A 21,012-nucleotide genomic window follows, 5' to 3' on the forward strand; every position below is an offset into this window, starting at 1 on the left:
TGGATTGAACCTATTACCATTATGTAATTTCCTTCTTTGTCTCTTCTGATCTTTGTTGGTTTGAAGTCCATTTTATCAGAGACTAGGATTGCAACCCCTGCTATTTTTTGTTCTCCATTTGCTCGGTAAATCTTCTTCCATCCCTTTATTTTGAGTCTATGTGTGTCTTTGTATGTGAGATGGGTTTCTTGAATACAGCACACTGATGGGTTCTAACTTTTTATCCTGTCTGCCAGTCTGTGTCTTTTGATTGGGGCATTTAGGTCATTTACATTCAATGTTTATATTGTTATGTGTGAATTTGATCATGCCATTTTGTTACTGGCTGGTTTTCTTTCTCATTAGTTGACTCATTTTCTTCATTGCATTTTTGGTCTTTGCCAACTGGTTTGCTTTTGCAGTGGCTGGTACTTGTTCCTTTCCATGCTTAGTGTTTCTTTCAGGAGCTCTTGTAGGGCAGGTCTGGTGGTGACAAAATCTCTCAATATTGCTTGTCCATAAAGGATTTTATTTCTCCTTCACTTACGAAGCTTAGTTTGGCTGGATATGAGATTCTGGGTTGAAAGTTCTTTTCTTTAAGGATGTTGAATATTGGCCCCCACTCTCTTCTGGCATGTAGTTTCTGCCGAGAGATCCGCTGTGAGTCTGATTGGCTTCCCTCTGTGGGTGACCTGACCTTTCTCTCTGGCTGCCCTTAGATTTTTTCCTTCATTTTGACCCTGGTGAACCTGATGATTATGTGCCTTGGGGTTGCTCTTCTTCAGGAATATCATTGTGGAGTTCTCTGTATTTCTTGAATTTGAAATTTGGACTGCCTTGCTAGGCTTGAGAAGTTCTCCTGGATAATATCCTGGAGCCTGTTTTCCAACTTGGATTCATTCTCCCCTTCATATTCAGGTACACCAATCAAGTGTAGATTAGGTTTTTTCACATAATCCCATATTTCTTGGAGGCTTTGTTCATTTCTTTTCACTCTTTTTTCTTTTCTGTTGCCTTCTCTTTTTATTTCATTGAGTTGATCTTCAATCTCTGATATCCTTTCTTCTGCTTAATCGATTTGGCTATTGAAACTTGTGTTTGCTTCATGTAGTTCTCATGCTGTGTTTTTCAACTTCATCAAGTCGTCTATGTTCTTCTCTAAGCTGGTTATTCTAGTTAGCATTTCATCTAACCTTTTTTCAAGGTTTTTGGTTTCTTTGCATTGAGTTAGAATGTGTTCCTTTAGCTCTGAAAAGTTTGTTATTATCCACCTTCTGAATCCTGTTTCCATCAATTCTCTGCACTCCTTCTCGGTCAAGTGTGATCCTGTGTTGTTGAGGACTTGTGATCCCCTGAAGGAGAAGAGGTGTTCTGGTCTTTGATGGTTTCACCTTTTTTGCTCTGGTTTTTCCCCATCTTTGTGGATTTACCTGGCTGTGATGTCAGAGAGCTGCTTGATGAGGTCGCTTGTCTGCCTGTGGTGGTGCCTGTGGGTTTCTAGGGGCTCCTTGAGGTTACTAGGGAAGCTTCCTGTGCCTTTTTTGTTTATGCTGGGAGATTAGGCCCGCCTCTTCCGCTGACCTGTAGGTGCTGCTGGGTTGTCAAGAACACCGTCCTGTCCTGTTGCTATGTAGGCTTTCTGTGTTTTTTGTTAAAACATGTAGCCCAGTCTCACCCCTCTAGTGGTGGGTTGCACCCTTCCTCCACGGGGCTGGATCATTCAGGGTTCATCTTAGACTGTGGCACTGGCTACACAACTCACTGAAGTCAGAGCTTCAGCCCTCTGGGGTTTGTCGGGGAGGGTAGGGACCCATCCAGTCGCACTGGCAGTCTCCCCCTTTGCGCTTTCTCTCTCTCTGATCATGGGGTAGGGGCCGTCCAGCTGCTCCCGCTTACAACTTCCTCTCTCTCCAGGTGGGGGATGGAGTGATAGCTCAGTCTGCAGACTCTTATACAACTCCGTACTTGGAATTCCCTGTGCTTGACTGGCAAAGATACCCTGTTCTGAGTATTGCTGAGGCTTTGGAGAAGCGCTGTATCTGGACCGGAGCACCAGAGGTGGAGCCTCCGACTCGCCGGTCAGATGCACTTTCTGGGTGAAGGCGCACCCCTCCCCACCTCGGTGTGCCCTGAGTGGGCTTTGCTCACCCTAGGACTAGACCCATTGAAATGCACCTGGTACCTTGGTTGGAGCTAGGAGATCTCTGGGTTTCTGCGTCTCTCTCACTGGGTGTTGTGCACTGGAGTGTGTCTAATCGGCCATCTTGGATCAGACTCCCATCAGCAATATTTAAGCTTATTCCAGTAAGCATATATTGTTTGTAAATAAAGATTTGAAAATTCAGATTTAGCAGCTAATGCAGTGGCTCAAGCTTGTAATCCCAGCACTTTGGGAGGACGAGGCAGAAGGATCACTTGAATCCAGAAGTTCAAAACTAGCCTGGTCAACATAGTAAGACTCCATTTCTACAAAATTAAAAATTTAAAAATTAGTTGGGCATGGTGGTGCATGCCTGTAGTCCCAGCTACTCAGGAGGCTAAGGCAGGAGGATCACTTGAGGAGTTTGAGGCTACAGTGAGCCATGACTATACCACTGCATTCCAGCCTGGGCAACAAAGTGGGACCCTATCTCTTAAAAGAAAAAAAGAAATCTAAGACTTAGCAATAACAAAAAGAAAGTGAACAAAGAATACGAAATAATCACCTGGTGTGGCTTGTTGTGTAGTACCTTAAGGCGAGCTCCTCTTCACAGATCCCCTTGGAGGGTTGCCTCCAAGATCTCCTGTCTAACTCCAGGGGTAGAGATCATCTCAAGCCTACTAGCCTCTTCAAAGTCCAGGTCCAAAGAGATAGAGAAGTCCCGTAAAAGTGTTTCCACTTCTTCTAAAGCCACTCATAAATTCCAGACAGTCCTGGAATTGCTTAGCCTTGAATTACCTCAGGATGCCTGATTCCCTTTACAGAAGGTCCAATCCCACACCCACAGGTCTTTTCCTTTAGCCTCAAAAAGAACCACCTTATCAGAACAGGATAAATCAAGTATTTGCACATCTACAAGGTATTTTTTAGAAACCTCTTCCTTCCAAGATAGTAGCTCATGAAAATAGAGAAAATGCTTCCTTCCTTTTCTATCTTCCTGGCTTGCTTATTTCCACAAGATGGACAGAACTTCAATACTACTCCTTGAAGGAAACATGACAGGCAAGTCTAGCTCATCTCTTAACCTAGAAACATTCTATGTAATCCTAGTTTAATGTATGTAAGAAAACCTATATTGTATCCATAAAAGTGAATTAACTCATATGGAGTGTAGGTTATGAATCTTTATAATTCAAGAGATATGAATAAAAAGGTGATAAACCAAAAGTTGTCTATTAGATCCCTGTGGCCAGGGTTTCACAACCTCAGCACTACTGGCATTTTGGGCTAGATAATTATTTGCTATGGGGGCTGCCCTGTGCATTGTAGGTTGTTTAGCAGCATCCTTAGCTACTTGGGAAAAAATATTCCCACAATATCACCACATTGATAACTTTGCAATTCAGCATCATAGTTTAAGAAAAAATGTTAGGGGGCTGCCTAGACTAATGATATTAAAATACTGAATATATGTGGTTCTGTGAAAGTTAACTGACATCTTTCCATTGCATTCCAAAGAAGAAAGCCGAAAAATTGGTAAAGTTAGGATCTACTATCAATCACTTAAAACAATGTTAATGCCAGAGACTGCAGGGCCCCCTGTGACCTTGATATTGACTTAATAGTATGAGTGATAATTATTCAGGAGAAAAATAAAGCCAAAATGTATTTTGGGAGCCTATAACCACTTATTGATTAAATTACCATTTGTGTCCATTTGCTGTAAACTGCTTCAAATTAAAGTACCCAAACACCGTTCATATATATATATATATATATAGTAGTCTCATGGAAAAAAATTTATAGCTGCATTTTACTTTATGTTCCATTTCAGATGCAGATAGTTGGACTGAATAAATTTAAAATGTAATTGAAGAGCCAAAGGATAAAAATATCCTTTTCTGACTCAGAATAGTTCAATCTGTCATTGTAATTTAAAAAAAAATGAATTCACACTTAAAAATATAGGTTAATGGAATAGAAATTTATCTTCCTGTTTTATGTTGCCCTCTCTCCTCCACTCCACTTGCCAGAAGACATTTCAAGTGCAATTCCTCTGAAAGCTACAGATGTAATAGGTTAATGGATGGCTACCGTTTTTGTTACTAGGCTAGATTCTATTCAGTTTAGATCTAGAAAAATCTTTTTGTTGTTGTTTCTGCACAACTTGCTGCCACTAAAGAAAACAAACCAAGTGACATGGTGAGTAGAAGGGAAAAGCAAAGAGGGTTGGTTTCTGCAGCAATTTCCCAAGTATTATTTTCCCCTTTTGAGATTCAAAATGAGACAGACACTCCTCTGTATCTCTAATGAAAAAGTTAGCAATAAATTTACAAATCTGTGCTAAGCCAAATGAATTCATTACCATGTTATGAAACAGTTTAACACACTTTGATCAATACATTAGCTATACAAACACAAAGATGCTATAATATTATTACAATGTAAGTAAACGTGACTGGCCTATGCTAATAAACATTAAGATATAAAAGATGTAAAACCATTAGGATATTTGAAGAAAAGCCAAATACTTTCAATACTCCTCAGAAATGGCATTCTCACAAGTCTTGTACGTATGTATATATCCCCTAAATACAAAGAAGTCTTACAAATGTATTAGTATTCTTTTACGAAGTTAGTTAAAAATAAATGAACAAAAAATTAAAGAGAAGGTACTGTAATAAAGTTTGAATATTCTAACTGAAAAACAATTAAAATGAAACAATTTAGATTCCTGTTGAAATATAAACATGTTTCAAGTGATATTTTGCAATGTAATTTTTTTTTTTTTTTTGGAGACAGAGTCTCACTCGGTTGCCCAGGCTGGAGTACAGTGGCTTGATCTTGGCTCACTGCAACTTCTGCCTCCTGGGTTGAAGTGATTCTCCTGCCTCAGTCCCCTGAGTAGCTGAGATTACAGGCACCCACCACCATGCCCAGCTAATATTTTTTGTATTTTTAGTAGAGATGGGGTTTTACCATGTTGTCCAGGCTGGTTTCGAACTCCTGACCTCAAGTGATCCACCCACCTCAACCTCCCAAAGTGCTAGGATTACAGGCATAAGCCACTGTGCCCAGCCCAATGCAATTTTTAACACAATGTTTTCTTCTTCTTGAAAATGAAAACACTGCAGGTTTATTTCATAGTTTTTTTAAAAAATACACATTAAAGTAAGAACTTTCTCAAAAGAGCTTTGTGATTTAAAGTAGCATGCTAAATGCTTAGATTTTTCTTCAGATACATTTGTATACCTCATCTTTCAACTAAGAGGATTTGTTTTCAGCAATGCGTAATTGACAGAAAATTGTGTTGAAATTGTAGTATTATTTAATTCTGGGAATTTATCCAGTCAGATATCAGAAATACATAGTTCTTTGTACAGAACTGGAAAAATATCAACAGTATGTAAATGTACTTACTACTTTTCCATTGTTCTAACTCTTCTATCAAAATTATACTCAAATTTCACAAAAGTGAAAGCAATACGCTTAATTCTTGTCCTGGGAGACAATTTTTTAAATTAAAAAAGTTACCTTCCTAGTTTTAGGTATTTAATCAAACAAAACCTCTAACTCTGAGACACCTTTAGGGCCTTTGCTAGAAAAATCCCTTCTGTAGCTGCTGGCACAAGCTTGACAAACTTGCTGAACTGTGCAGATGTGGAAGCAGCTCTCAGTTACACTGGGGAAGACAGAAGAACTAGACATTCCACAGCTGCCTACAACAGTTTTGCTTCCCAGGGGCACAGCTGCAGACTCTATCAAGCTCAATCACTTTGCACAGCAACTGGGGATCCCAAGCAGGGGCAAAGAAATCCCAGAACAGCTTAAATTTCTCCCAGTACCACAGCAAGAAGTAACACTACTTAAAAAGTAACCAGTTACTTCCAACAATTATGTGGAGGGTAGGGGGGATATAGTGAAGAAAAATATCTGGATTAAGAGAAAATAAAAGATGTTTCATATTTTTAAAATTTCAAGCTACTTATAGCAGATCTTTCTTAGGTCTTGGTTATGAAAATAACTATGAATATTTGGTCTTTATTCCTGATCAATTTGTTTTTTCTTTAGGGGTGGGGAGAGAATAGCCAAGTTGAAAAAAAATAAAAAACTTTAACAGTTAATTCAACAATTATAATGTAACACATTTATTACAGGGTTTTAAAAGGATATAATGATAGTAATAGCATGTTTAAAGGTACTCCATGCTTCCATTTTATGAGTATACATTCTCACAAGTTCTTTTAAACATCTTAAAGACTAAAATAATTGTATTAATGATATGGTATGACTAAAAACAAGCAGGCAGGGAATATTCTTCCCTACTTGAGGATAACTGATGCTACAGCAGATGTCATTTCCGTAGGGCAAACCAGAAAGGAAGGGCTTAATAAACATGTAGTTCCACTAAATAACTGAAATACACAGATGACTATTCCTCATAAAATTACACTTTTATACTAATCTTCTGGGGTAGTAAAAGACGGTATGTAGATGTATACATAGTTTTTATATCTTAGGTTTATAATACTGTTAAAATTATTTTTACTTGGCTAGAAAACCATTATTGTACCACCACATAAGTACTTGCAAGAATTCACCAGGTACAGTAATAAAAACAAAAATGACAGTGATGTTACAATTAATCGTGGGCTTGCTATGATCAAGCACTGTGCTGAGAGCCTTCAATAAATCACTTCACCTACCCTTCCCAATAATATTATTTCCATTTTACAAATGAAGAAATTAACTTATAAAGTCAGTTATGGCACAGCCAGAATTTAAATTTTTTTACTCTAATGTCCATACTGTTGTTATTATGCTTTATAGTACTGAAACTGACATTTGTATGTTAATTTGGAACATTTTAAGTATTTTTGAAATCAATTTTAAAGGTTTACATTGTATCATTAAATTGTTCTATTCAGAGAAAAATGGCTTCTCTACATGAGATGAACTAGTTCAATCTTGCATATACTGCTTATCATACCTTTTTCCTCTCTAACTACTGATTTTTTAATAGCCAGAAAAGCCGATTACAACCTAGAGTATTAGTAATATAACAATTTCCTGAATGTTTTCACATGTTTCTTAAATTTCAGATGTCTATCTTTTTATTTTAGATTGATCCTTATGACCACAAGTAGCTAATAGATAATTAATTTTATGTTATGTAACAGACACTAAGGCATGTAAACACTAAACTAGGCCTGGGTATTTGGAGTAAGAAAACTTTTATATTTCATATTGATGCTAAAATAGCAACAGGAAAACATGAAGCCTCAGAAGGCCTTGGTTTATAGTTCAACAACTTTCCTCTAAGACAATGCAATATACTATAAATGAGGAGAAATACGAGGCAGAAGTTGATGACATATGGGGTGTGCATAGAACTTCTGGTTAATGGAAGTTCCAAGATGTATAATAAAAAATGATGTGTGAGTTGGTGGAAAAAACTGTAAGGCAAGTCAATTTTTTAATTAAAAAATTACGTAGCATAAACAATGCTAATGAGCCAAAAGTCCCAAGAGATTAGGATTGTATCTGCTTCATTTTAATGTTTTATTTGCTTTTCATAAGTTACATCTACTCACTTGAAATATCTCAAGCAGAACCCCTTTTGTAAAATAGTTTTGAAGATATTCTTTGTCCTTGTTCTCAATAGCTCACCATTTTCTACTCAAATTGTCAATCTGAGGACAAATCACACACACACACCCCCCTAAAATCTTTAAATGAATCACCAGAAAGTAAATACCTGGAAGTTCTTCATAAATTTCATCATCTATTGGTTGACTGCTTGTTGGTGGATTGTTTATTGGTAGAGGATGATCAACATCATCATATAAGTCTCCTCTCTCATCATAATCCTCAGGAATAATATCAGATTCCATATCTATAAAATACATTTCATGAAGTAAATTAAAAGAATGCAGAAGATATTTTTAAAATTGTAATTCATAAATAAATGCAGCCCTACAACAATATTGCTATGTGTTATGTCCTTAACTAAAAACATGTTTAAAAATTGTTTTGTAAATATGTGAATTTTAAAGTAAGCCAATTGGTAGCTTTTTGAAATCTGAAGTGAGTGTGTCTGTATTAACAGCAGTCATATTCATGTGGTCATTCTCATAGAAGTCAGTAAGCTTTTGTATATGAAAACCCAAACTACTCAGTTATTTAGTATTTAAAGACTGTGATAACTTGTTCAATTGATTTCTCTTACCTTGCAATACAAATTTCAGCTGCTGTACCCATTCCTCGGCATCTTTGGGAGAAGCGGCTGTAAACTAATAAAAAAGGAACAATAAAAATGAAAATCACCACAGTAGAAATGAAAGGTATGTTGATTCTTAGCATTTCCTTAAGACTATTAGTAATTCTTTTCATGTCTATGGGAACTTTTCTTGCAAGGATGCTTCTTATAATGTACAGTTAATTTTGACAAATTTGTGTAATTGAAGCAGAAGATGATGAATTTGAAACTTTGATCAGCAGCTGGCAGCTGTGCAGGAAAAAAAGCTGCTTCTCTTCATCAATGTCAAAGACAGAACTGATGAACAAAATTTGCCCTTGACAATTAGAAGACACCCATGAATTTCTTTAGACTGCTGGATACAGTTTTCTTAAAAATGTTCTTGTCAGACTCCAACACACTACCTGACAACTTAATTAACTGGCTTTCAACTGCAATCTCAGATATTTAAAACTTATTAAACATACATTCCACATTGATGCCTAGCTGATAGCTCTTGAATTACAGAGCTGATATATACCTTTACCTTCATTTTCTCCCACACTCCTAGCAATACAATATGTATTATCACTCTGGTATTTTTCTTTTGATAATTTTACTTTTTCTGCATATATTTCTTTTAGAAGATCACATAGTTATATTAGATATAAATGCAACACGTGAAGTAATTGATAGATTATATATTCTCTTTATCATTTTCAAGAAGATAATGTTTGAACTAATCTGAAATTAAAAAAAAATACTCTTAGACTATTCACTTCATAATGTATTTAAACACCAGTATTTTTATTACTGTTAACATGTCAGGGAAAGTATTAATCAAAACATTTTATCAACTTAATTTCCAGGCAACATAAAAACTACAACCTGATATATACGTTTATCAGGAGCAGAGATTTCAAAACAGCAATCTTTCTTCCCATCCTTTCTTAGAGTGTTATTCATTCTGACACTGTAGCCATCTATTGCGAATTCACCTTTCTGTTGCTTGTCTGTTGAAGATAAAAACAGTTAGAATTTCATTTATTACATATTAATGCTCAAGTATCTTTTATTTAAATTTTCTTTGTCAATTCTTGGAAATAACATTTTTTGGTCATAGTGCTTTAGTAATACAATGGTTAGATAACATTTTTAGAAATCATTTTTAATTCTGAAACATGAAAGTATTGGGGATGATTGGATTTAAGAAGGAGGTCTGCAGATTGTGGTCTTTTTCAGAAGGAAGTATGGAAACATGACACTTTTGGGTAGGGAAAATTCAGGAACTAGAACTTACAACTTGCTAGACAAACTCACCACAAACCTGTGGCTCTTTCAGATTTAGTAGGGAAAATCTGTCCAGCTGAAAACTTGGTGGGCTTTATTTACTGTTACCTCCTTTCACCTACCCCTCCCCAACACCACCACCAAAAAGAAGCTTCTAAAACAAAACTTTTCATTAAAAAAAGATCCCCTAACTAACTTGGTACAAATCTAACTCTAAACTTAAAAAGCAAACCAAAACTAAACTACTAATTAAGAAAAACATGTGAAGGTAAAACAAACTATAAGGATAGAGAAGAGTGGTAAAGCAGGTACAGAAGCATTAGTTACCAAAAAAAGAAGGAAGGTTTCTTAACCAGTCGGTGAACAGTTGAACTAGTAAAGCACATTTAAATCTTACATGATGAAGGCAAACGATCATCTGAGCTTTGATCAGATATTATTTTAAAGACAAATAAAGTGGGAATATAACAAAGGACTTAATATTCTGAAACTGAAAATAAAATTAGTCAACCTTCCTACTTCACCCAATCATACCATTTGATAGAAAAATTGCACAGGTATAGGTTTATTTCCTAGATTAACAAACAATATTAAAACCATGAGTAGGGACAAACTCTTTTACTGAGTTCGGGGTAAACAGAGAAATGTTTTCATGTTGTGGCATGTGCTTTCTCAGTTCGATGTACCAATAAAAGATTTATCTCCTTAAAGACACAAATGCCTGAAGTAACTAACATACATTTTTAAAAGGTCATAGAGATCCTATCTTGTTCAAAATATCAAATGAGAAAAAAAATCTCAGTTCCTGGGAAACTCTAATCATATTTAGTCATAATTTACAGCTCTCTGAATATCTGAAGAAACAAAGTTTATTTCATGAAAAATATTCTCCAATAAACTCTACATTTTTCACAAAATCTATACAGTACTTTAAAGATTACAGCAGCATTTCTCAAAGATATTAGTAGGTTTCTGTGATCAAATCAATTTGAGAAACATTTTGCTGAATTAAACTGAGTTAAGCAGTTTGTTAGTTTAGGTCTTCTTGGGGCCCTTAGTACATTTGCATACTAATTAAACTTCTGAAAGAAAAATTTAGTATGTAGCATTTCCAAAAATTATTTGCCTGTGGAATCCTTTTTTCACAGAACATTTTATGGTACTCCTAGGATGTATCTGGTACTCCCAGAATATATTTTGTAAGACACCTAACTAGGAAACTACTGGGAAAAAAGTATTAAAATAATAAATAGTTAAGTATGGTTGGTTCTTCTAAAATTCTCAAAAAAGACTAAATCATTTACTCACTCATTAAACAAATTGATGCCGAGCACTTGAAACAAGCCAGATAGCATTATAGGTTTGCTGAGATTAAAAACTAGAACACCTTATCAGACCTTTCACACCACCTTCCCAATGATCTACTAAATTACAAAAGGAACTTAATATTCTCTACAAAAAGTGGAAGTAATGTGAGGCAAAATATCAAAGCCACAGTGGACAATTTTGAGAGATTTTCTTAAACTCTCCAGAAGAAAGAGAATTTTCAGGGACCAGATTTAGAGGAAAACTGCTCCCTTGCTGCGCGAGGGTTCAATCGCTCCACTCACTGGGTCCATCTGACCTAAAACTTGTGCCTTCTACCTCCAATTTCGGTCTAAAATTCTCATCAATGTAACTTAAATGGAGGTGGAAATGCCTAAGGAGTGGCAGTCTATATCTGGAGATGTAAAATCAGCACTACAAAGACTTAGTTATCAAGAGTTGAGGGGAACAGATCTTTCTGGGCTAGATTATCTAATAATCTAAATAAGACAGGCAGCAAAATTAGGCAACCCCAACTTAGACTAGCAGAGTCATTTTAGCCAAACCCCCTAGAAATATGCTGTGGGGATATGTATCAGAACTTCTACTGAAAAGAAACAGAAGCCACAATCCAATTTATAGTTAAGCATCCCAGACTGTATAGACATATACTTGTTCAAGGGTAAGTAAAAGAGGAACAGCAAATACAGATGCCATAAAAATATTATGTAAAACAGAAACATAACATAGCACTTGAGAATTAGAAAGCACAAGCAATAGGAGACATGGAAGGCAACTTTAGTCAATTGCTTTGCATATTTTATAAGAGTAAACAGCTTCTGAAAGAGATGAAAGACAAAACAATGTAATATAAAAAGAGAAAAGGCTGACACAAGTAGAAATTAAAATGAAGCTGGCAAAATAAGGAATAGGCTATATAAGGAAGTGGAAAATGCAGCAGCAAAACAAATGATGTATTAGAAGTGATAAAAAGTAGAACTAACATTGTGGAAAATCAGATCAGATATACCCTAAAAAGCTAACTCAGCAGATAGAAAATAAGAATAAGGGGTGGGGGAAGGGTCAAAGGGGAGTATGATAAATATGGAGGGATGACAAAAAGAAAACTTAAGAAAAATGGGTTTTCTGGAAGAAGAGTAATAAATGCCAGTAACCAAAAAGACATAAAAGAAAACATTCCATCAAAGACCTAACTCTGCAGAACAAAAGGTGTTGTTGTTTAACCAAGTAAAAATAATGAAAAGGTACTAATATTTAGATTTATTCAGCTGATTGATTGTATTTGAGGATAAACAATTATGTAAACATCCAAGCTGGGTAGAAGCACTAAACATAGAAAGGAACAACCAATACCAGCCACTCCAAAAACATACCAAATGGTGCAAAAAGCATCAACACAATGAAGAAATTGCATCAACTAATGGACAAAACAACCAGCTAGCGTCAAAATGGCAGGATCAAATTCAATCAAAACAATATTAACCTTAAATGTAAATGGGCTAAATGCCCCAATCAAAAGACACAGACTGGCAAATTGGATAAAAAGTCAAAACCCATTGGTGTGCTGTATCCAGGAAACCAATCTCACATGCAAGGACACATAGGCTCAAAATAAAGAGATGGAGGATGATTTACCAAGCAAATAGCAAAAAAAGCAGGAGTTGCAATCCTAGTCTCTGATAAAATAGACTTTAAGCCAACAAAGATCAAAAGAGACAAAGAAGGGCCTTACATAATGGTAGAAGGATCAATGCATCATGAAGAGCTAACAATCCTAATATATATGCACCCAATACAGGAGCACCCAGATACATAAAGCAAGTTCTTAACGACCTACAAAGAGACTTGGACTCCCACACAATAACAGTGGGAGACTTTAACACTCCACTGTCAATGTTAGACAGATCAACAAGACAGAAAATTAACAAGGATATCTAGGACTTGAACTCAGACCTGGACCAAGCAAAGCTAATAGACATCTACAGAACTCTCCACCCCAAATCCACAGAATATACATTCTTCTCAGCACCACATCACGCCTACTTTAAAACTGACCACATAATTGGAAATAAATCACTCCTCAGCAAATGCAAAAGAATGGAAATCATAACAGTCTCTCAGACCACAGTGCAATCAAATCAGAACTCAGGATTCAGAAACTAACTCAGATCCGCACGACTTCATGGAAACTGAACAACTGGCTCTTGAATGTTGACTGGATAAACAATGAAATGAAAGCAGAAATAAAGATGTTCTTTGAAACCAACGAGAATGAAGACACAACATACCAGAATCTCTGTGACACATTTAAAGCAGAGTCTAGAGGAAAATTTATAGCAACAAATGTCCACATGAGAAGCAAGGGAAAATCTAAAAATGACACCTTATCATCAAAATTGAGAGCTAGAGGAGCAAGATCAAAAAAACTCAAAAGCTACCAGAAGACAAGAAATAACTAAGATCAGAGCAGAACTGAAGGAGATAGAGACACACACACACACACACACACAAAAAAAACCCTTCAAAAAAATCAATAAATCCAGGCCGGGCGTGTTGGCTCAAGCCTGTAATCCCAGCACTTTGGGAGGCCGAGGCAGGTGGATCATGAGGTCAAGAGATCGAGACCATCCTGGTCAACATGGTGAAACCCCGTCTCTACTAAAAATACAAAAAATTAGCTGGGCATGGCGGCGTGTGCTGTAATCCCAGCTACTCAGGAGGCTGAGGCAGGAGAATTGCCTGAACCCAGGAGGCGGAGGTTGCAGTGAGCCGAGATCGCGCCATTGCACTCCAGCCTGGGTAACAAGAGCGAAACTCCGTCTCAAAAAAAAAAAAAAAAAAATCAATAAATCCAGGAGCTGGTTTTTTGAAAAAGATCAACAAAATAGACTGCTAGACAGAGAAAAGAGAAAAAATCAAATAGATGCAATAAAAAATGATAATGGGGATGTCACCACAGATTCCACAGAAATACAAACTACCATCAGAGATTACTACAAACAACTCTACGCACATAAATCAGTAAACCTGGAAGAACTGGATAAATTCCCAGGCACTTGCACCATCGCAAGCCTAAACTAGGAAGAAGTCAAAACCCTGAAGAGACCAATAACAAGGGCTGAAGTTGAGGCAGCAATTAATAGCCTACCAACCAAAAAAAGCCCAGGTCCAGATTGGTTCACAGCTGAAATTCTACCAGACATACAAAGAGGAGCTGGTACCACTCCTTCTGAAACTATTCCAAACAATCCAAAAAGAGGGAATCCTTCCCAAATCATTTTATGAGACCAACATCATCCTGATACCAAAACCTGGCAGAGACACAATTAAAAAAGAAAACTTCAGGCCAATATCCATGATGAACATAGATGCAAAAATCCTCAATAAAATACAGGCAAACCGACTGCAACAGGACATCAAAAATTTTATCCATCACAATCAAAGGTTTCATCCTGGGGATGCAAGGCTGGTTCAACATACTCAAGTTTATAAATGTAATCCACCACATAAACAGAACCAAAGACAAAAACCACATGATTATCTCAGTAGATGCAGAGAAGGCCGTTGACAAAATTGAACAGCCCTTTATGCTAAAAACTCCCAATAAACTAGGTATTGACGGAATGTACCTCAAAATAATAGATGCTATTTATGACAAACCCTCAGTCAATATCATACTGAATGGACAAAAACTGGAAGCATTCCCTTTGAAATCTGGCACTAGAAAAGGATGCCCTCTCTCACCACTCCTATTCAATACAGTATTGGAAGTTCTAGCCAGAACATTCAGGCAAGAAAAAGAAATAAAGGGTATTCAATTAGGAAATGAGGAAGTCAAATTATCTCTATTTGCAGACAACATGACTGTATATTTAGAAGACCCCAGTGTCTCAGCCCAAAATCTTCTGAAACTGATAAGCAACTTTAGCATAGTCTCTAGATACAAAATCAATGTGCAGAAATCACAAGGATTCCTATACACCAATAACAGATTTAAGGAGAGCGAAATCAAGAATGAACTGCCATTCACAATTGCTACAAAGAGAATACAATACCTAGGAAACTAACAAGGAACGTAAAGGACCTCTTAAAGAAGAACTAAAAACCACTGCTCACCGAAATAAGAGAGGACACAAACAGATGCAAAAACATTCCATGCTCATGGTTAGGAAGAATCAATATTGTGAAAATGGCCATACTGCCCAAAGTAATTTGTAGATTCAACGCTATCCCCATCAAGCTACGTATGACCCTCTTCACAGAACTGGAAAAAACCACCTTAAACTTCATAAGAGAAGCCCAAAAGAGAGCTTCCAAAAGAGAGCCCGCATAGCCAAGACAATCCTAAGCAAAAAGAAGAAAGCTGGAGGCATCATGCTACCTGACTTCAAACTATACTGCAAGGCTACAGTAATCAAAACAGCATGGTACTGGTACCAAAACAGAGATATAGACCAATGGAGCCGAACAGAGGCCTCGGAAGCAACACCACACATCTACAACCATCTGATTTTTGACAAACCTGACAAAAACAAGCAATGGGGAAGGGATTCCCTGTTTAATAAATGGTGTTGGGAAAACTGGCTAGCCATGTGCAGAAAGCAGAAACTGGACTCCTTTCTGACACCTTACACTAAAATTAACTCCAGATGGATGAAAGACTTAAACATAAGACCTAACACCATAAAAACCCTAGAAGAAAACCTAGGCAAAACCATTCAGGACACAGGCATAGGCAAGGACGTCATGACTAAAACACCAAAAGTATTGAAAACAAAAGCCAAAACAGACAAATGCAATCTAATTAAACTCCAGAGCTTCTATACAGCAAAAGAAACAATCAGAGTGAACTGGCAACCAACAGAATGGGAAAAAATTTTTTGCAATCTACCCATCTGGCAAAGGGCTAATATCCAGAATCTACAAAGAACTAAAACAGATTTACAAGAAAAAAACAAACCCATTCAAAAGTGGGTGAAGGATATGAACAGACACCTTTCAAAAAAGACATATATGAGGCCAAAAAACATATGAAAAAATGCTCATCATCACTGGTCATTAGAGAAATGCAAATCAAAACCACATTGAGATACCATCTCACGCCAGTTAGAATGGCGATCATTAAAAAATCTGGAGACAACACGCTGGAGAGGTTGTGGAGAAACAGGAACACTTTTACACTGTTGGTGGGAGTGTAAATTAGTTCAACCATTGTGGAAGACAGTGTGGTGATTCCTCAAGGACCTAGAAATAGAAATTCCATTTGACCCAGCAGTCCCATTACTGGATATATATCCAAAGGATTATATATCGTTCTATTATAAAGACACATGTACACATATGTTCACTGCAGCACTGTCTACAATAGGAAAGACCTGGAACCAACCCAAATGCCCATCAATGATAGACTAGACAGCGAAAATGTGGATATATACCATGGAATACTATGCAGTCATAAAACACGATGAGTTTGTGTCCTTTGTAGGGACATGAATGAATCTGGAGTCCATCATTCTCAGCAAACTGACACAAGAACAGAAAATCAAACACCGCATGTTCTCCTTCATAGGTGGGTGTTGAACATTGAGAACACATGGAGACAGGGAGGGGAGCATCACACACTGGGGTCTGTTGGGGGGAATAGGGGTCAGACAGCAGTGGGTAGGGAGTTGGGGAGGGATAACATGGGAAGAAATGCCAGATATAGGTGACGGGGAGGGGGATGGAGGCAGCAAACCACATTGCCATATATGTACCTATGCAACAATCCTGCATGTTTTACACATGTACCCCAGAAACTAAAGTGCAATAAAATATGTATTTTTAAAAAAAGGCCTTTTCCCCTCAGTGAATAACTGATGTCATTTCCACAAATATTAATACTCATTAGTAGGGAAAAGAAAAATACACCCATCAATACTAGACCTTGCCACTAAATTTTATCAAGCTGATTAGCAAGATGTTCCAGCCCCTCAATTAAAGATAAACAAACATTTCCTTTTGTTTATACAGCTCACAGATGCCAGAGCTAAATCAGCCCACTTTAAATATATCACTGGGGTTTTGTGTTATACTAAGACTAGACATCAAACCAACATGTGTGGTCAATCAGACCCTTAGTAAAACTTAGTTTGTACCTATTTCTGCATGTTGATGGACTCCTACTGAATTTCAGATGTAGATTTTAACTTCTATATACTTTTAGAGGGTCTCTTAGCGATAAAGGCAGAAAATAAAGGCATAGCTTTAATTTAATGTTTGTAATCCCAGCTACTCAGTAAGCCAAGGCAGGAGAATCGCTTGAACCCAGGAGGCAGAGGTTGCAGTAAGCCAAGATTGTGCCACTGCACTCCAGTCTAAGAGACAGAGTAAGACTCTGTCTCAAAAAAAAAAAAAACAGTTTATTGTGGTAAGTTTCAAAGTTAATACTTGCATATCAAAGACACAAAAGTTTATGAAATTACAATAATTTATGACAAAAGTAGAATTAAAGGTTCCTATTTCTTAAGGAATAAAGATACCCTTCACATGCCAGATGGAAACAGAATTGCAATTTAAATCTTTTTAAATATCAGAATTCATTTATACATTTTACATATATCATCATGATGTAATTATAAAATGTTGAACAGGAAATTTGTTTCTGTCAAGTAAATCAGAAGAAAAAAGGCAAGATTTTATGACTCTCTATTAAGTTATTGTTACAAAGCAACAGAACTTCCAATTACATAAGTACTGTCACTTTAACATAGTCAAAAATAATATTAAAAGAGAAATATGCTTTTTCAACATCAAAATACATTTTATAATTTTCAAACTGAACATATATATTCTCTTTTTTTCCTGTCAATGGTGAAGTTGTGGAGAAGTGGAGAGCAGGGTGGTCAATTTCAATGAAAAATTTTATTTATCTGCCAAGTTCTGAAAGTTTTGTTATATTATTTAATTAAGCCCAATTTTCTACAGACTTTTATTATATATTGAAAAGATATTATAACAAATTAAAACCACATGATATAATAACCTTTCAATGACTTTGTGGATCAGGGCTACTTGTAACTCCCATTTACTACATGGTGCTCGTGTATTCTTTAATCAGGGTTCAGCAAAAGCCCTGAAGGGAGATACTAAGAACTGACAACCCCCTCCTTAAAAACGGGGAGAGACTAGGTTTATATCATAATGTTGATTCAAGATCATACAGCAAATAAACAGAAAAAAAAAAAAACCCAATAATTTGGAACAGGTTCCTAAATAGGCCATCACTTATGGGCACCTTGGAGGGGTTGGTAATAACCACCAAGTTGTAAAAAAGCATAGCTTTGGAGCCAAAGAGATCTGGATTAAATCCTTGCTGTGCCTCTCAACAGCTCTCTGTTGACCTCTCTTGTTTAGATTACTTCGAAGTCCTGCTAAATGGTCCTCTTGACCCAGACTACTCTATTCATCCCAATCCATTCTCCATAATCCTATTACAGGTACTTCCTAAAAACCAAATCTGGTCACATAACCCTCTGCTTAAAGGTCATATTCAAAATAAAATCTTTAGTAAGGCCCTTATTCTCAGAAGGTTCTTATCAACCTGGTCTAGTTCACTTCTTTAGCCTTATGTGCTACCTCCCCTCACTCACTCCAAGCTCTAGCCTACATCCCATCTTTGATCCCATCCACAATCTTTCATTACTCAGAAACTCTGCTATTCCCATTTTACCCTTCTTCTCTTAGTCTGTTTGTGCTGCTATAACACCCAAAATTGGGTAATTAATAAACAACAGAAATCTATTTCTCACAGTTTTGGCAGCTGACAAGTCCAAGATCAAGGCACAAGCAGGGTCAGTGGCTGGTGAAGGCTGCTCTCTGCTTCAAGATACTACCTCGTTGCTGCATCCTCCAGAAGAGATGAATGCTCTCCCATCAGATGGCACAAAGGCCAAAGAGGGGTTCCATAGCTCTCTCTAGCCTTTTTAATAAAGAGACATATCCCATTTTTGAGGGTGAAGCCCTCATGGCTTAATCACCTCCCGAAAGCCCCAGCTCTTAATACAATCTCCCTGGGAGTTAATTTCCAACCTATGAATTTTGGAGGTACACATACATTCATACCATAGCATTCAACCAACAAGCTCCTATTCATTCTTTCAGGCCCCATGAAGTATTCCCTCTACCAGGAAGTCTTCCTTAATTTCCCTAGGCAGTTAGCTTTCCCTCCTGATCCAAAGTATCTTATTTAAATTACTTACTGTACTACATTGAAATGGTTAGTTTACCTGCCCAGCTCCCACCTCCAACCCCACAGCATCCTTCCCTCTCTCACTGATAACAAAACCCAAACTGTGACCACCTCTAAGGATCTTTGGATCCTCAATGCCTACTAGCTACCAAGTGTTTGAAAAAATATTTATCAAATTAAAAAAAAAAGAGTAAGTGAATGAATGAATGAATGAATGACTTGAAGGAAGTCTGAACATCTAGGACCTAAGAATTTTGATAAATGAGACTCATGACAATCAAAGGAAAAGGGAGGTGATGAAAGGATGAATGAGATTTCATAAGGTGTTAAAATATATACTGTATGTATTTATTACTCAAGGGTCCCAAATGGGTATAAATTATAAATACAGACAATATTTATAGGTACAATGGTAAGTGCATTATTTACCTTACATGTTGGAACTACTCTTTCTAAGCCACTACTATCTTGATAGGTCAATATGTTTTTTTGGAACACACAATATAGTAGAAAATGTGAACTATGTATCTGTCGAACAGTAATAAAGCACACTTTAACCTGTAAGTGGTGTCAGCTCCTTCTCTGAGTCTATAATCCATTTATCTAAATCCTACTTAGTTGGAGGATTATAGTTCTCATATATCTACATATGAGCTCTTCCCATTAGGTAAATGGTTCACACATACAGTAAATAAGGCTATACAAATCATATCTAATTTCACTAAAGAAAAAAAATTGACATATTTTCCTGGTAAGAAAAAGATAAAAGGGAAGGAAATTGGGATTATGCCAAACAAGTGATTAAAAATGCTTTAAGGGACTCTTTTTGGAGTCCCTTGAAAGAGAGGAACTGGCTAAGAATTTCAAAGGAAACTGCCAACAGAAAAAAGAACCACTAGAAACAAATCTAAAATTTCACTGGAAACAGGAGGCTACAAAGTAAAAGGGAAATTTTTAAGGAAATACAAGCCATATCTTCATACATCAACATGAAAAAGGAATGCTAAAATGGTAATTTTTTAAAAGTGCAAGTGTCAGAGGCATTTAAACCAAAGCAACTCTATCTTGAATAGGGGCTGGGTAAAATAAGGCTTTGGCCTACTGAGCTGCATTCCCAGGAGGTTAGGCATTCTTAGTCACAGAATGAGATAGGAGGTTGGCACAAAGCCTTGCTGATAATTCTCTGACCTACTTCACTACTGACGCTTAGCAGAAGAAAGATACTTGCTTATAGCTGTTTACACAGTTCACACTTCACTAATGCGATTAGTACATTTGAACATACTGTAAAGTAGTGATGGAATGCAAACTAGCTACTAAATTAATTAGTTAATCTCACTAGCCAAAAGGTAAAAACAACTTCTAGCATTAGGTAAGTATTTCAGACTTATCTGAAATATGACAATCTTACTCTAAGTTTTTAGAACAGAGGAAAAAACCTCTAAAAACTGTAAGTAAAGTCAAATAAAAATATTTCCAAACAACACTGATAACAATTCCATAGGAAAGCTTACACTCAGTGATAGTTTTGTCTTTTTCTCCTTAAAGTGTCCTTTCTGGAAATGAACATTATTTTGATATGACCTTTACTTTGTAATACTCAACTCCTAGCCTGTTTTCTCTAGAATAAAGTGCAACTCAGAAAGCTTACAATCTTTGCATTTCATTATTTTGTGACTTCATTTGTTCAAATAATAAGTTTATGTGAACTGGGACTGAGATCTTTATTAACAATGAAGTTACAAAATGTATCTTATTATTTCTAAATGAATGTAGTGACAATAGTGGTTAAGAACATGGGCTCTAACC

At 36.6% G+C, this 21,012-nt stretch overlaps 1 protein-coding gene across 1 annotated transcript in view; it reads right to left on the bottom strand.

The window, feature by feature from the left end:
- SKAP2 (src kinase associated phosphoprotein 2) overlaps positions 1–21,012 on the bottom strand; it is a 207,253-nt gene that overhangs the window by 52,702 nt on the left and 133,539 nt on the right. Inside the window, exons 7-9 of the mRNA XM_003935148.4 lie at positions 9,246–9,370; positions 8,349–8,412; positions 7,878–8,015 (exon numbers count right to left, since the gene is read on the bottom strand). Coding sequence (XP_003935197.1) covers positions 7,878–8,015; positions 8,349–8,412; positions 9,246–9,370 — 327 coding nt within the window. The remainder of the gene's footprint in view (positions 1–7,877; positions 8,016–8,348; positions 8,413–9,245; positions 9,371–21,012) is intronic.

The sequence above is a fragment of the Saimiri boliviensis genome, chromosome 10 (assembly GCF_048565385.1).
Source record: "Saimiri boliviensis isolate mSaiBol1 chromosome 10, mSaiBol1.pri, whole genome shotgun sequence".
In the NCBI taxonomy this organism is placed as follows: Eukaryota; Metazoa; Chordata; class Mammalia; order Primates; family Cebidae; genus Saimiri; species Saimiri boliviensis.